We start from the raw sequence: 15,867 nt of genomic DNA, 5'->3' as shown, positions 1-15,867 counted from the left end.
GACGAACGGACAGACAGACTGACAGACTAAATCGACTGAGCTCGTCGCCCTGATCACGATTACGGTTTTTCTCCAAGTTAAACATGTTCGACCAATTTCAACTCTGACTAGTTGGGTCTGCTTTGATTTTTTAAAAAGACACACATTCGTTAATAACTTACAATCTTCAATGATATCTGTTATATCCAGCACTTGAGAGGGTAGAATGCGAGGATACATTTTATAGCTCTTTCCAAACCGTGGCATTTGAATAATTAGACATGACGGAACCTCTTTTAATTTTATGTCGGATGAATGAAAGCTTTGTTCAAACAGTTGTTGTACTGTTGGAAACGTCAATCGCTCATCTTTCTCTACAAATAGTTGATAGAAATAAGAATCTTGCCCAGAGCTCAGCTAAAAAAAAAGACTGCACATGAAATTGCGTTATATTCTGCTTTTATGATTGAAAAACATACTTTTAAAAATGGTTCCACTCTCATGATTTGAGATAATAAACTATTTAAAAACTCTTCTGGATCTTTTTCCTCACTGGTTAAACCACTTACAGAACTAAGTTGGTCCAAAAAATTTCGCAGTTTCATGACACGGTCAGCGCGCACAAAAACATTTTTTCGTAATGGATTAACTATTTCATCACGTAACACACTCTGTACAGCACTATAATGTGAAATATCCTGAAATCAATATAATAATGATTAAAAATATTTATTTTTATGTTTTATTTTATTTACCTCAGAGTTTGGCCTTCTGTATAAAATGGAATCAAATACACTAGTGAAAGTAAACATTGAAAACAATGTTGCGTCTAAATAGCAGGAATTGTGATGTCCCTGAATTCCTTTAAATTTTCCGCATATGGCTTCCAATTCATCTAAATCTTTTATTACTAATAATAAAGGACAAAAAAAAAAGTGAATGCTAAGTATCGTTTTATTATCGTTTTAGTGTCCAAGTTCAATTGTTTCTAAATAGTTTACCTAACGGTGGTACAGCTCCCAGCACTGAAGGACAATCAACGTGTCCAAATTTTATAGCGTTTGTATCGGGTGTTACCGCACTAAAAGAATAGCTGCCTTCTGTATCTGCAAACCTGCGATCACTCGCACATTTGTTGGGCGGAACAAAAATAGCTCCACCTTCACGACAGTGAAACAATCTGAAATATATAATTATTGAATTTTATTAGAAAGATTTAATTTTCTGAATTTAAGTACTTTAAAATAAAACAAGTAAGAAAGCTCTAGTCGAGACTACTCGACTACGAGATCCCCTGAACCCTTGGAGCAATAGATATTTCAATAATTTTTCGCGTCTTTCAGCTTACAGAAGAAACACGCACACACACACACACACACACAGGCACGTACGCACACACAGGTACACATACACACACACACACAACCGCATACACACACACACACATACACACACAACCGCATACACACACACACATACACACACACATACACAAACACATACACACACAAGCACCCACGCATAAACACGCATGGGCTGCAGTGTACGCTTACTATGAGAACTTAATTGTTTAATAACTTTTTTTGTGGACGTACGATCTTCATGAAACTTTTAGATTATGATTATAACATGAATATGCATGTAATTGCCAAAGCACAAGTCTCTAGTATTTGAAATACGCTTTTTACAAAAGTGAGAGTGAGGGGGTGAATTTAGAGGTGGGGGGTTAATTTTGACAAAAACCGAAATTGTATAAATTGCATTAAAAATTTGGAGACTCTAGCAATAAAGGTGTAGAAGATATAATTTTATAACTGGTTTTCGATAAGGTTTTTTATCGATAAAAAAAGATCGGAATGAGTTATCGATTTTTAATGATAAACTTGATATGCGCGCTGTAATTACGGACATTTTAAAAAAAAATTGAAGTCTCTAGCTCTTATATCTTCTGAAATCGACGCGTTCATACATATGGACAGACGGACAGACAGACGGACAGGGCCAAATCGGCTCAGCTCGTCACCCTGATCAAGAATATATATACTTTGTGGGGTCTGCCACGCCTTCTTCTCCCTGTTACATACATTTCAACAAAACCATTATACCCTGATTTCCCATTGAAAATGGGTTCAGGGTATAAAAACGGCAGTCAACATAAAATTAAAAGGCCTAAACAAAGTACAGAAAATAATTTCAATAGAATCGCCAACCCAATGGGGGTATTTTATATGCCAGACCGGCCAGCTATGCCCACGTTTCACAGCCAAATATGGTCAGTGATACTATTGAGACTATGCAAAGAAAGTGTTACAAAGAAAACTTAAAATAAATATTAAATATATAAATATTAAGTATAAATAATATAATAATTAAAATAATTCTTAACATAAAAAAATAACAATCATAAAAATAATAAAAACAAGTAAGAAAACTCTAGTAGATACTGCTTGACTAGGATATACCCTGAACCCTCTAATCTGATATTCTAATCAGTCTGCACTTCTTTTCGACACACATACATACACGCGCGTATTTGCACGCGTCCTGCTAACTGCGCAGTAAGCAGCGACTGCGTTTGGTCTGCGCTGTTGTGTGGGCAACATTATAAGAATTTATTTGATGAATAATTTAATTTCTAGACGTACAATCTTAATGAAACTTCAGAGCGTAATCATATGGTGAGCATGTATGTGCATTCCAAAGCACACGTCTCTAGCACTTCAAATACGCCTTTTACAAAGGTGATGGTGAGGGGGTGGTTATAAGGGTGGGGGTAAATTACAACAAAAATCGAAATTATATAAAAATACATATGTATACATTTAAAAAAACATATGTATACATTTCTAACCACTAACACTAACCAGAGAACACATAGACTAGACAACTAGTGGAAACCTTTTGGCACGCTTTTTTTGAGGCTTTAACACCCCAGACAACTTTGGACTCGCTCGGCTCTTTACTTTTAGGTTCGAGCTACGAAAAAATACGAACGCACAGTCATTTCGCTTCATGCGCTCGACCGAGATGGTCAAATTTTAAACAAAAGATCCCTCTATGCTCAATGTTTCCCTTGCTCTCTCTCTCTCTCGATGCTCTCTGCTCCCGAATGTGTATATGTATGTATGCATGTGAGCACAAGCAGCAGCACACGAAAATTGAAATTTCGTCGCAGCAAAAACCCATGCCTTCCCTTCTGTGTGAAGAGTATACCGAAGTTTTCAAACCGTTTGCCAAGCTCCTACAAAATATTTGCGTTTTCGTTATTATTTGTGGGAAGGGTATGAAAGCGTTGGTGCTCATAAAAATGCTTTCGCGACGAGCATACACGCACACACTCTCCCTTGCTACATGAGCATTTGTATGCCTGTGTGCGAGGCTCTTGCTGCCTGTAGCAATTTTAAAGCCCAGCATTTGGATTAGGTCGATCTTGTGAACTGCTCACACTTACACTTTTGCGGTTTGCCACGCCCCTTGTGGGTGGACATATACCCGACAAAAGTTTTTGGTCTTGGGTGGTCAGCCCGGGTATATATACAATATTTGAGGTCTCTAGCATCAATAGTGTCTAAAATATAGCAGAATTAAAAAAATCACTATATCTTCAGGTCCGATTTGCCACGCCCCTAATGAGCGTAGACATAAATTTTTGCCTTTGGACTTTATAGAATCATAACATTAGCTGATGTGCTAAATTTCAGCGCTCTAGCTGTAAAATTCTTGGAGATACAGTTTTATCCGATTTGCCATGCCCCCAATGGGCGTTAGATAAATCCGCCATAGCTCGTGATCTTGGGTGGTCGATGCGGATCTATATTCCAAATTTCAGCTTTCTAGCTTTTTAATTAATATGATTTCTGGCATATCGGAAAATGCATTTTCCGGAAAATGCATTTTCCGATTTGCCACGCCCCTAGTGGGCGGATCGGGAAAATTTTAACAGTTTATAAATCGGAGATATACACGAGTATATGGTCCATATTTCGAGTCTCTAGCTTCAATAGTGCCGAAATAGATTGATAAATAGGACGGACGGACGGACAGCAAGACGGACATTGCCCAAAACCAATATACTAATTCACTTTCGTGAATGAGTATAAAAAGAAAAAGAAAAGTATTGGGTAGTTTAAAAAGTTTTTTCGTATTTTGCCAATAGATGTCGTTGGCGTCGTATATCTCCAGTGCTACCAATCACATTGTGTACACATTGTGGTGTTCGATTGGTAGCACTTTAAGCTTCGATTGCCAAAAGCAAAAAAATGTAATTCAAAGAATTTGAAAAAAGTTACAGCTGTTCAAAAATGAGTAAAAATAAAGAAGAAATTCGCTATATTTTGAAATTTTTCTATAAAAAAGGAAAGAATGCCACGCAAGCCACTAATGAAATTTGTGATGTTTACGGTGACGATGCTCTATCAGTTCGTGTAGTACAACAATGGTTCGCTCGCTTCCGTTCTGGAAATTTCGATGTGAAAGATGCACCTCGCTCTGGTCGACCAATCTTTGAAAAAGTCGATGAAATTATGGAAAGGATTGACCAGGACCGTCACATAAGCAGCCATGACATCGCAAATGAACTAAACATTCGTCATCAAACGGTTCCGAACCATTTAAAAAAGGCTAGCTACAAAAAGAAGCTCGATGTATGGATACCACATGAATTGTCTGTGAAAAATTTATTGGACAGAATTAACATTTGCGATTCTTTGCTGAAACGAAATGAAATCGAATCAGTTCTGAAGAGAATGGTAACAGGAGACGAAAAATGGATCAAATACGACAATAATGTGCGAAAAAGATCATGGTGCAAGAGTGGTGAAGCTAAACGAATGGTCGTAAAGTCAGGATTGACGGCTCGAAAGGTAATGCTGTGTGTTTGGTGGGATTGGAAAGGAATAATCCACTATGAGCTGCTTCAGCCTGGCCAAACGACTGATTCGATACTTTACTGTGAACAACTGATGAGATTGAAGCAAGCAATCGAAAAAAAACGGCCAGAACTGATCAACAGAAAGGGCATCGTATTCCATCAGGACAACGCCAGACCACATACATCTTTGATGACCCGGCAAACACTGAGAGAGCTTGGCTGGGAACTTTTAATGCATCCACCATATAGACCTGACCTTGCACCTTCGGACTACCATTTATTTCGGTCAATGCAGAACTCCCTTAATGGAGTAAAGTTGGCTTCAAGAGAAGACTGTGAAAATTACTTGGAGCAGTTTTTCAAAGAGAAACCACGAAAGTTTTACACGAATGGAATTATGCTCGAGTAGAAAAATGACAAAAGGTGGCCGACCAAAATGGTGCATATTTGATTTAATAAAGTTTATTATAAATATTAAAAAATATGATTTGAAGTTTCATTACAAATACGAAAAGACTTTTTAGACTACCCAATATTAAACGTTATTCCAAGAATAGTTGATAATGACAAAGAATAAAAAATAATAAAAAGAAAAGATTAAGGGAAGACCCAAAATAGAATATAGGATAGGATTGAGAAATCACTATACAACATTGGCAACGAAATGTACATTCTATCAAATAAGTACCCGGAAATTTCAAATAAAACACAAACAACTTATCAATCATCTTAATTATTTACATCCCCTTCAAAATAGGCCCCTTCTGAGGCAATACACTTCTTCAAACAAAAAATCCAATCATCGAAACACTTTTTAAAGCTATATTCCGGGATGGCCTTCAGTTCTTGTTGCGAATTAGTTTTTATGTCTTCAATGCAACGGAATCCATGAAGTGGTAATTTTTGTTTTGGAAACAGCAAAAAGTCACACGGGGTCATATCTGGAGAGTACGGTGGTTGTTCGATGATATTTGTTGAATTTTTGTTCAAAAACTCGTTCACGATGATCGCTTTGTGTGCTGGTGCATTACCGTGGTGCAAAATCCAACTGTTGTTCCGCCACAAATCTGATCTTTTACGACACCAGTTGAAGAGGTCAAAGGTCGTCCTGAGCGTGTTAAATCGTTCACTTCTTCTCGCCCCTCTTTGAACGATTTATACCTAACGTAAGCTTGAGTTTTTGACATGGTTGTATCACCAAATGTTTTTTTCAACATTTCCAACCTTTTGGCATAAGAAATTTTGTTTGAAACACAAAATTTCACACAAACTCTTATTCGAAATTTTTATCCATAGTAAAAATCCCAACGCACACAAAAGGTTGACTTGGTCCTAATGAGGCCGGAACCAAACTATATGACATATAGCATTAAAAATTCACAGAATAGTGGCTAACAGTTGTGCTAACCTGGGAAAAATTTTGTTTAGAAATATTCTCAAACGAAAAATTTAAAATGAGAATTTCCGGGAACTTATTATGTATATAAGATAAGCTAAAAGTAATGATTTTATTTTAGGAAGAGAGAGCTCTAAGGAAAATACGTGATAATATTTATTAAAATTAAGACAAAGGACATGAAACGTACTGTGCAAAGAAGTGCGCACAGGTAAATGAAGCGGACGATAGTGTCTAGTTGTTCGGAACGGAACCGAAAAATTTAGACGACTCAACAAAGAGGACGAATCAATATCACCGCTAATCAATTTATGCAGAAAAACAATTCCCAAAATTGTTCTGCGATTGGTTAGCGATGGAAGATCGATGAGCTGAAGCCTATTATGATAAGACGGTAATCGTAAATTACTGACCCATCTAAGATCTCTTAAGGCAAAAAGAAAAAAATGTTTTTGAACCGATTCGATACCATCCTGATACAGTTTATGCTGCGGAGACCATACAACTGAGCAATACTCTAAGATAGGACGCACAAGCGAAATAAATAATTGCTTGGTAATAAAAGGATCTTTAAGTTCCTTAGACCAACGTTTAATAAAGCCAAGCACACTTTTAGAAATATGAAGACTAAAATTAGTTTGCAGTCAAAGAACACACCAAAATCTTTGATTGTAAAGATGCGTCGTAAGGAAATGTTAATTTTTATAATCAACAATTAGAGCACTGTGAGCAATTTAAATCCAGCTGGTTTGCCACACACCAAATTTGCAATGCATTTAGGTCATCTTGAAACTGAAGATGCCCATTTGCACTGGAGTACGGATGGCAAAGTTTTACATCATCCGCATACATAAATAAAGTAGAATAAGAGATATAGCTAGTAAGGTCATTTATAACAAGTAAGAAGGCTCCAGTCGAGACTGCTCGACTAGGAGATACCCTCAATCCTCAAAGCTGATATTCTAATCATTCTGCACTTTTTTATGCACACATACATAGACATGCATCCATAAGCACGCATAAGCCTGCGCTCTGCTGACTGCGCAGTAAGCAGGCAATATTATGAGAATTTATTTGTCGAATAATTTCTTTTGCAGACATACAATCTCAATGAAACTTTCAGAGCGTAATCATATGGTTAAAATGTGTGTACACATTCTAGTATTTGAAATTGGGGGCGTGGTATCCAAAATCTGTAAATTACAAAATCTTTGTATCGATTAACTTTGTATACAACGCAAATTTGAAGTCTCCAGGTCTAAAAGTGTTCAAATTAGGCTGAAAAAACAATGTCGATTTTTCGATTATTCTCGATAAAAAAGTTATCGGATGGGTTATTGAAAAAATATGATAAACTTGTACTGCCTATGGTATACACGAGTATACATGCCAAATTTCAGCTCTCTAGCTCTTATATCTTCTGAGATCCTTTTGCTCATACGGACGGACGGACGGACAGACGGACAGGGCTATATCGACTCAGCTCGTCGTCCTGATCAAGAATATATATACTTTATGGGGTCTGCGATGATTCCTTCTGCCTGTTACATACTTTTCACAAAACCATTATACCCTGATTTCCCATTTTCAATGGGTTCAGGGTATAAAAATGTTCAAATTAGGCTAAAAAAACAAAATCAATTTTTCGATTATTCTCGATAAAAATGTTATCGGACGATATATCGAAAAAATAAAGCAAACTCGTACTGCGTATGGTACTCACGAGTATGCATGCCAAATTTCAGCCCTCTAGCTCTTATAAGTTCTGAGATCGACGCACTCATACGGACGGACGGACGGACGGACGGACTGACGGGCAGGGCTATATCGACTCAGCTCGTCGCGCTGATCAAGAATATATATACTTTGTGGGGTCTGCCACGTCTCCTTCTGCCCGTTACATACTTTTTCACAAAACCATTATACCCTGATTTCCCATTTTCAATGGGTTCAGGGTATAAATACTGGCTTTCGAAGAAAGACGACTGATAAGGTGATTTCCGGAGTGGCTGACTTATTGTCACTCTTTGTTTGAACAACAATAGAAGTAGTAAATTTGGAACAGGGGTTTGAGTTTCAATAGCAGCATCTATAGGAGAAACAGAATTTGGACCAAGTGATGTAGGATCAAGTGAATTAGGAGCCGATGACAAAACAGAAGCACAAGGTGAGGGAGGAGCAAGCGAATTAGGTGACGGTACTATTACGGAAGGAGTTACCAACAACGAAGGGTTTTCCAATTGAGGGAGAGGACTATCAAAACAATACTAATTTAATATTTCTTCAGCAGCAGCCATGTCACTGGTTAACAGCACAGAAATCTTCTTCAGTTTTAAAAATTGAGCCCCTATAGCACTATACATTTTAGAAAAGTTGATCTGTTTATCCAAGCAAATCGGACAAAACCAGCGTACGCCTCCACTACCAGCTTTAGTAGTGGACATAATCTTGTCATATTCACGCCCAGTAAGACCTGCACACTTAGTATGCATCATATTATCGCATAACCAGCAATTTATAAATGGCGCTTGTGCAGAATCAACTGCCTGTCTAATAGTGCAAGATTTTTTACAGCAACTCATATTGGCAATTGGGATTAAACACAAATTACTGATTTTAAACAGAGATGTAAAAAGAAAGAGAGGTATTAATATGTTGAGAGCAAGTCCAACAACAAACAGCAGTTAAAAAGCGCAACGAAAATATATGTTGAGAGAGCGAGTCCAAACAACAAAACAACCGTTACAGAGCAGAACGAAAGTACACAGCGAGAGAGTATACTTGCACAGTACGAAAATAAACAAGTAAGAACGTAGCAGTCGGGCGATACCGATTGCAGAAGACTCATTCACAGCCCAAACGCTGTCAACCAGAGTATATAGTGCAATTTTCAAGTCTAGTGCGCAACAAAAAACCGGGCATGATCCCATTCAAATTGAAAAATCATCGATAGCTATTGCTATGATCATTGCATCATTGCATTCAAATATATATATATATTGGATACCGGCTTCAAGCTAGCAGCAGATCAGCGCGATTTTCCTATGCATGTGCACACACTCATCGTCTATTCTATGCGTACAAACAGATGCGCGCCTTTTCGCACATTCTTACAATTTCGATTGATTTCTGGACTTTCGAGTCGTTACTGTAGTTTTGTCTGATGACGCTCTCTTATTAAGCTATTCTATTTTAGCAACTGGCTGGTCAAGCAAAGCAGTGGCGCGAGTTAGAGTATGGGGGAGGATTGAAACCTCTTCGATGTTATTTTATTTATTTTTATACCCTGAACCCATTTTCAATGGGAAATCAGGGTATTGTGGTTTTGTTGAAATGTGTGTAACAGGCAGAAGGAGGCGTGGCAGACACCACAAAGTATATATATTCTTGATCACGATGACGAGCTGAGTTGATTTGGCCCTGTCCGTCTGCCCGTATGTATGAACGCGTCGATTTCAGAAGATATAAGAGCTAGAGACTTCAAATTTTTTTTAATGACCGTAATTACAGCGCGGATATCGAGTTTATCATTAAAAATCGATAACTCATCCCGATCTTTTTTATCGATAAAAAACCTTGTGCTTTGGCAATTACATGCATATCCATGTTATAATCATAATCTGAAAGTTTCATGAAGAAATAAATGCGTACTCTAGCATATTCTAAGAATCTCGTTGCGATTGATTTGTCTTTGCATTGTTTTTGAATTTCCAGCCGCTACACTGGCTTTTCTTTATGTGGCGTCATAACAATAATGTGATTTCGTTTTAACTCTGTTGCTCGAAACGCGGTGGTGCTATAGGCAAAAGCGCCGGCGATCTTTATTTTAGATATTTTGACATGAGCATGCTTTTCGGCTTGGGTGCGAGTTCAAATCCCGCGGAAAACTCGTTTTTCTAAATTGCAATTTTTTTTTTTGTTATTTTAGCTTTTTTATATTTTATTAATTTTATAAAAATTTTCCTTCCGTGCTATCAATGCCTATTAAGCCTAGTGGCCGCAGACTCCTCATTTTTGGCCAGTTCTTTGAACGAGAAGCCGGTAACCTAAATGCAAAATTTGAATACGCTTAATAAATGTGAAAATTACAGGGTATTTTTCGATACCCTGTAAGAGGCTTAAAAATTATTTTAGGGCATCGATAGAGGGGGTACCAATAACTCAACTATCCAAATTTGAAGCTTCTAGCTCTTAAACTGTAGGAGATATAAACTTTTGCCACACCCCTATGGGCGGACAAATATCTAATATAGCTCGTTGGACTTGGGTGGTCAACCGGCGCATATATACACCAAACTTCAGGTATCTAGCATTAATAGTGTCCAAAATATAGCTGAATCCGAAAAATCACTACCCTAATTTTTTCACCCATCTATATAAAATTAAAACATCAGCTCACGTGCAAATTTTCAGCATTCTAGGTTTATAACTTTAGGAGATATAGTTTTATCCAATTCGACACGCCCCCAATGGGCGGAGATATATCTGCCATAGCTTGTGATCTTGGGTGTTCGACGCGGACCTATATACCAATTTCAGCTTTCTAGCTCTTCAATACGGACGGACAGCAAGACGGGCATTGCACAAAACCAATATACTCATTTCACTTTCGTGAATGAGTCTAAAAATTCGAGTGGGTAAAAATAACTCCCTTTTCTACAAATTAATATACAATGAAATCCAGTTATGACGATGCTCAAGGGACCGTCGGTATACCAGGAATACGCTTTAACTGTATCAATTTGTTATATATAAGCTTATTTCGTCGCAATAACCGTACGGATGCTATAAGCGGAGTCGTTATAACTGGATTCTACTGTATAGTGACTCTCGACTTGCCACACCATTAAGGGCTTATCATTATCAAAGTATGTATTTCAAATTTTAACTAGCGATTTTAGCTATGCTCACACTGGAGAGGAATAATGATGAGCAGGTATTACGGAAAAACACAAAAAAGGATTTTCACTTCGTGAATGAATAAAAATCTTTTAGCTTAGTTAATGCGTAAAAATTTCTAAAGTCAGGCAATTACCGAACGCCGTGATAAGTTCCATCGGATGTGTTAAGATTTCTTAAGCTTGGATCGTCTTCTACTTCGACTCCTACCAATATATTTTTGGAGGTAGAACGAATACCGATCCATCGTATTACACCATACAAATCAGAAATCCCAGAATCAGACACTTCAACCAGAGATCCAACTGTGAGCTTTGTTCCAGGTATTTCATGTAATTGTTGGTAACTTATGTTAGGCAATTCTGAAATTATATACAAATAATAATCGAACATATTAGAATTACAAATATAAAATCAAAACATGTAAGAGGCATAAACATACATGGTCTGCAGTGTGGGCTTACTTAGTGAAATTTAGTGTTTAATAACTTTCCTCGCGTCTGGAATAAGACCCCTATCATGGTCATGTTGCACGTCGGCAGCTGCACAGATCAGAGAGCAACATAAAGAAGTACGAAAGCTGTAGTCGAGACTACCCGACTACGAGATCTCCTGAACCATTCGAGCAACTGATAGAATATAATGTAGATATGCATGTATTTGCCAAAGCACAAGAGTCTAGTACTTGAAATACGCCTTTTACAAATATGTGGGTGAGGGAATGAAGTGGGGGGTAAGTACATATAAATCTACATTAAAAATTTGGCTTTAAAGATATAGGAGATATAATTTTAAAATTGATTTTCAATAAAGTTTTTTTTTTTTTATATATACGGGCATTCTAAAAATGTAAGTCTCTAGCTCTTATATCTTCTGAAATCGACGCGTTCAAATATACGGACAGACGGACGGACGGACAGACAGGGTCAAATAAAAATGGGTTCAGAGTATAAAAATGCCCATTTAGTATGGCTAAAATTTCAATTTCGATGTATTTAAAGATATAAATGAAATACAAAACTCATTTATTAAAATATAAAAATATTTTGAAACAATTAAAAAAACTAGCATTAGTTGCACCGCTCGGGATTCGAACCCGCAACTTCTCGATCGAGCGTGACGCCGGTACACACTACGCCACCACACATCTGCAAGCTGTGTTGGCAAAACTGAAATAGATTTACTGCTGCACCGCCATCTACCAAAACTAAACCAAACTAACAGCTGATGTGATTCAAAAAATGTTCTAGAAGAAGTTTGAATGTATGTGTGCACACGTATACGAAACTGTTGTAGCTGCTGCACGTGCGTTTGTTAATTGGCCAAATATTTTATTATTTTTTATTATTTTTTGACTTAACGGAATTTAATGAAACTTTCAGCATATGATCAATATATTATATTGAATATTTGACAAATTTAAAAAAATGAAAAATAATTCACAATTAGCTATACTGGCATCTGACTTGAACTTGAATGTTTTTATTCGATAAACTCGAAATCTGCACTCTATATACGGTCATTTTAAAAATTCAAGTCTATAGCTCATATATCTTCTCAAACATACGGACATACGAACAGACAGACGGACAGGGCCAAATCGACTCAGCTCGTCACCCTGATCAAGAATATATATACTTTGTGGGGTCTGCCACGCCCCCTTCTGCCTATTACATACATTTCAACAAAACCATTATACCCTGATTTCCCATTGAGTATAAAAAGCGTATGGATGCAAGCATGCTAGCTTTTTGAACACCTAATATTTTCAAATTAGAGGAAAAAGGTGGACTTATGTGCTCTCTTTTTTGGCACATAGTTATTTTGAATAAACCTAACACATGGATAAATACATAATTAAATTAACTATATTTCAAAAAGAATATTCATTTCCATAAGTGCTTTTTAGCAATTGCTATACTGCTTATGCTGGCAAGTGTAGTTATGGCTAAGAAGCTTCCTTCTTTCTGAAACATACATTATTTATTTATCCTATAAAATGGGGAAATTTACGAATTCTTATAATCTCCCTATCGTAAAATGTGACAATACAATATTATTTAACGCAATATAAAAAATATTCAAGATTCGTCATATAAAGATTTTTGCACACCCGATTTTTATATTAAAATTGCAAACGCAGCGACATTCATTTCCGATGTGATGTCCAGGTCAATAAATAGTTTAATATACCTTCCAAATAGTTTTCTTTGCTAGTTACACTGAATTCCAGAACAGTCAAGGGAATATTATGCATTTTTATTTATTTATTTAATATGCAAAGTAACTTGTTTCAATGCAAAATATCGTGTAAATTTCACTTGGTCGTTCTCCTATTTAATGGAAGTAATAATGAAAAGCGACTCAACGAGATTTATTTTTAAGTTTTGTAAGTGTGCGTGAGTAAAAATATAGGGATAGAACTGTAAGAGAATAAATGCTACACAATACCCTATACTAAAAATACATGTATATGTACCTACATATATAAATTGTATTTCTGACTTTTTAATGAAAAACTCATGCGAACTTGCCAACTACTGCATTTAAATTGTCAAACTTTCTATTAATAATCATGAACAGAACATGTACATAATAAAATTCTATGAATACACAAGAAATGAAAATAAAACAAATTTTTCAGACCAATAGTTCATCGTAAAATCTCTGCATTTTCACTGTATATGCAGAATTTATATTTACAAACAAGTCAATGGCATAAAAATATTAAGTAAAAATTGGTGTAAAATGTAAACGGTTATCTGTAATTATTGCTCAGCAGATTGGAAGGAATAAATGTACTAAATGTAAAGGCTCTGTTTCTTTTTCAACGATCTCAGAAAGTTCATTTATCGGTAATGAGCATTATTAAGATAATTGATATAAATTCCATTCAAGTGGTTCATTGTTTCTTACTTATCAAAATTGATATGTAAAGAATCGAGATATCGTAAATTTGTATACAAATATATATATAAGTTAAAACGCGCACGGCCGGAGTTGCTGATGGAGCAATTGCACCGGATGCCGTTGCGAAAGAATCGCAAGCAGAACTTGACACTACCACACCTGGATGGTTTGATCGTAGCCAACACGCGCAAGGTCGGAGTTGCTGATGAAGCAATTGGGCCGGATACCGTGTGAAAGAATCGCGAACCTGATATCACCATGCCTAAGTGGCCTGATCGTCGATGGGAAGCGTCGACATAGCGGTCTGCCGGTCGGTCTGCCACCAGTGGCAGCTATATAAATCCATTTATGTTACTTTTAGCTTTAGTTTTTAGATTATTACTCGAGCGATTCAACCGAGTCGAAAATAAAAAATAATCAACAGTAATAACTTCGGTTTTCATTGGCGCCCAACGTCGAATGAACTCACAAGTGTTGCCAAAACAAAAATATAACTGCTTATTTGTGATCTGTGCGAAAAATCGTAGTGCAAACAAGAAGACAACAAATAAGAAATAAATAAACAAAAAACAAAACACAAAACATAAATTTGCTGGAGCAAAAAATATATTTGTGATCTGTCGTTGAACCACCATACCAAGCTGAATACATCGGTCCTCGTCCGAAGCAACAAAAACAAACGTCCGAATGAGTGCAACGAGGGGACAGAAATAAATACATCGGCCACCAAACAAAAAAAGACTATTACGCAAAGCCAGACAATAAAAAATGTAAGTGAGATGCTCATTATTTCATTACAATTCGAACAAGGAAAAGAATAATAAATAACAAGTAAAAACGCTCCAGTCGAGACTGCTCGACTAGGAGATACCCTGAACCCTCTAAGCTGATATTCTAATCATTCTGCACTTCTTTTATGCACACATACATACACATGCACTTATAAGCACGCGCTCTGCTAACTGCGCAGTAAGCAGCGGCTGCGCTTGGGCTGCGTTGCAATGTGGGCAATATTATGAGAATTTATTTGTCGAATAATTTCTTTTGTAGACATACGATCTTAACGAAACTTTTAGAGTGTAATCATATGGTGAATATGTATGTACATCCCAAAGCACAAGTCTCTATTACTTGAAATGCGTTTTTTACGTGCGTGGTATCCAAAATCTGTAAATTACAAAACCTTTGTATCGATTAACTTTATATACAACGCAAGTTTGAGGACTCCAGGTCCAAAAATGTTCAAATTAGGCTAAAAAAAAACAAAATCAATTTTTCGATTATTCTCGACAAAAAAGTTATCGGACGATATATCGAAAAAATAAAGCAAACTCGTACTGCGTATGGTACTCACGAGTATGCATGCCAAATTTCAGCCCTCTAGCTCTTATAACTTCTGAGATCGACGCACTCATACGGACGGACGGACGGACGGACAGACGGACAGGGCTATATCGACTCAGCTCGTCGCGCTGATCAAGAATATATATACTTTGTGGGGTCTGCCACGCCTCCTTCTGCCCGTTACATACTTTTTCACAAAACCATTATACCCTGATTTTCCATTTTCAATGGGTTCAGGGTATAAAAATATTACAAAATTTTGATTAATGCTGGTCAAGATAAGTGTGTGAAATATTTTTCTCTTTACATAAAAAATATAATTTTTGAGTATTCTGTTACATCGCTAGATTTTTTTTAAATTCTGTCGTAAATCAGATTATTTCGATTTCAATTTTGAATGCAAAACATAAGTAGTTCAGACTGCAGCAGCGAGGAAGAGCTCATTACCTCTTATATAGAATATAGAAAA

General features: G+C 36.6%; 2 protein-coding genes across 20 annotated transcripts in view; one reads left to right on the top strand and one right to left on the bottom strand.

The window, feature by feature from the left end:
• The window catches only part of CYLD (ubiquitin carboxyl-terminal hydrolase CYLD), a 33,484-nt gene that overhangs the window by 9,694 nt on the left and 7,923 nt on the right, over window positions 1-15,867 (bottom strand). For 6 of the 10 annotated variants that reach the window (XM_089464349.1, XM_089464350.1, XM_089464351.1 and 3 more), the window contains 5 exons: window positions 11,281-11,506; window positions 981-1,159; window positions 735-889; window positions 459-677; window positions 162-396 (listed from right to left, as the gene is read on the bottom strand). In XM_089464349.1, coding sequence (XP_089320475.1) covers window positions 162-396; window positions 459-677; window positions 735-889; window positions 981-1,159; window positions 11,281-11,506 — 1,014 coding nt within the window. Of the gene's footprint in view, window positions 1-161; window positions 410-458; window positions 678-734; window positions 922-980; window positions 1,160-11,280; window positions 11,507-13,337; window positions 13,494-15,867 lie in introns of those variants that run through there. The other 4 variants (XM_089464357.1, XM_089464354.1, XM_089464355.1 and 1 more) reach the window with 4 other exon arrangements.
• The window catches only part of LOC108609695 (dipeptidyl peptidase 4), a 48,619-nt gene continuing 46,541 nt past the window's right edge, over window positions 13,790-15,867 (top strand). For all 10 annotated transcript variants that reach the window (XM_089464370.1, XM_089464363.1, XM_089464369.1 and 7 more), the window contains exons 1-2: window positions 13,790-13,999; window positions 14,416-14,824. The gene's annotated coding sequence lies outside the window, so the exon portion shown is untranslated. The remainder of the gene's footprint in view (window positions 14,000-14,415; window positions 14,825-15,867) is intronic.

This window comes from Drosophila arizonae, chromosome 3, assembly GCF_054131065.1.
Source record: "Drosophila arizonae isolate 15081-1271.41 chromosome 3, UAZ_ARI_1.0, whole genome shotgun sequence".
NCBI lineage: Eukaryota > Metazoa > Arthropoda > Insecta > Diptera > Drosophilidae > Drosophila > Drosophila arizonae.
Note: the sequence above shows the minus strand (reverse complement) of the source record. Positions and strands in the feature narration are given on the sequence as shown.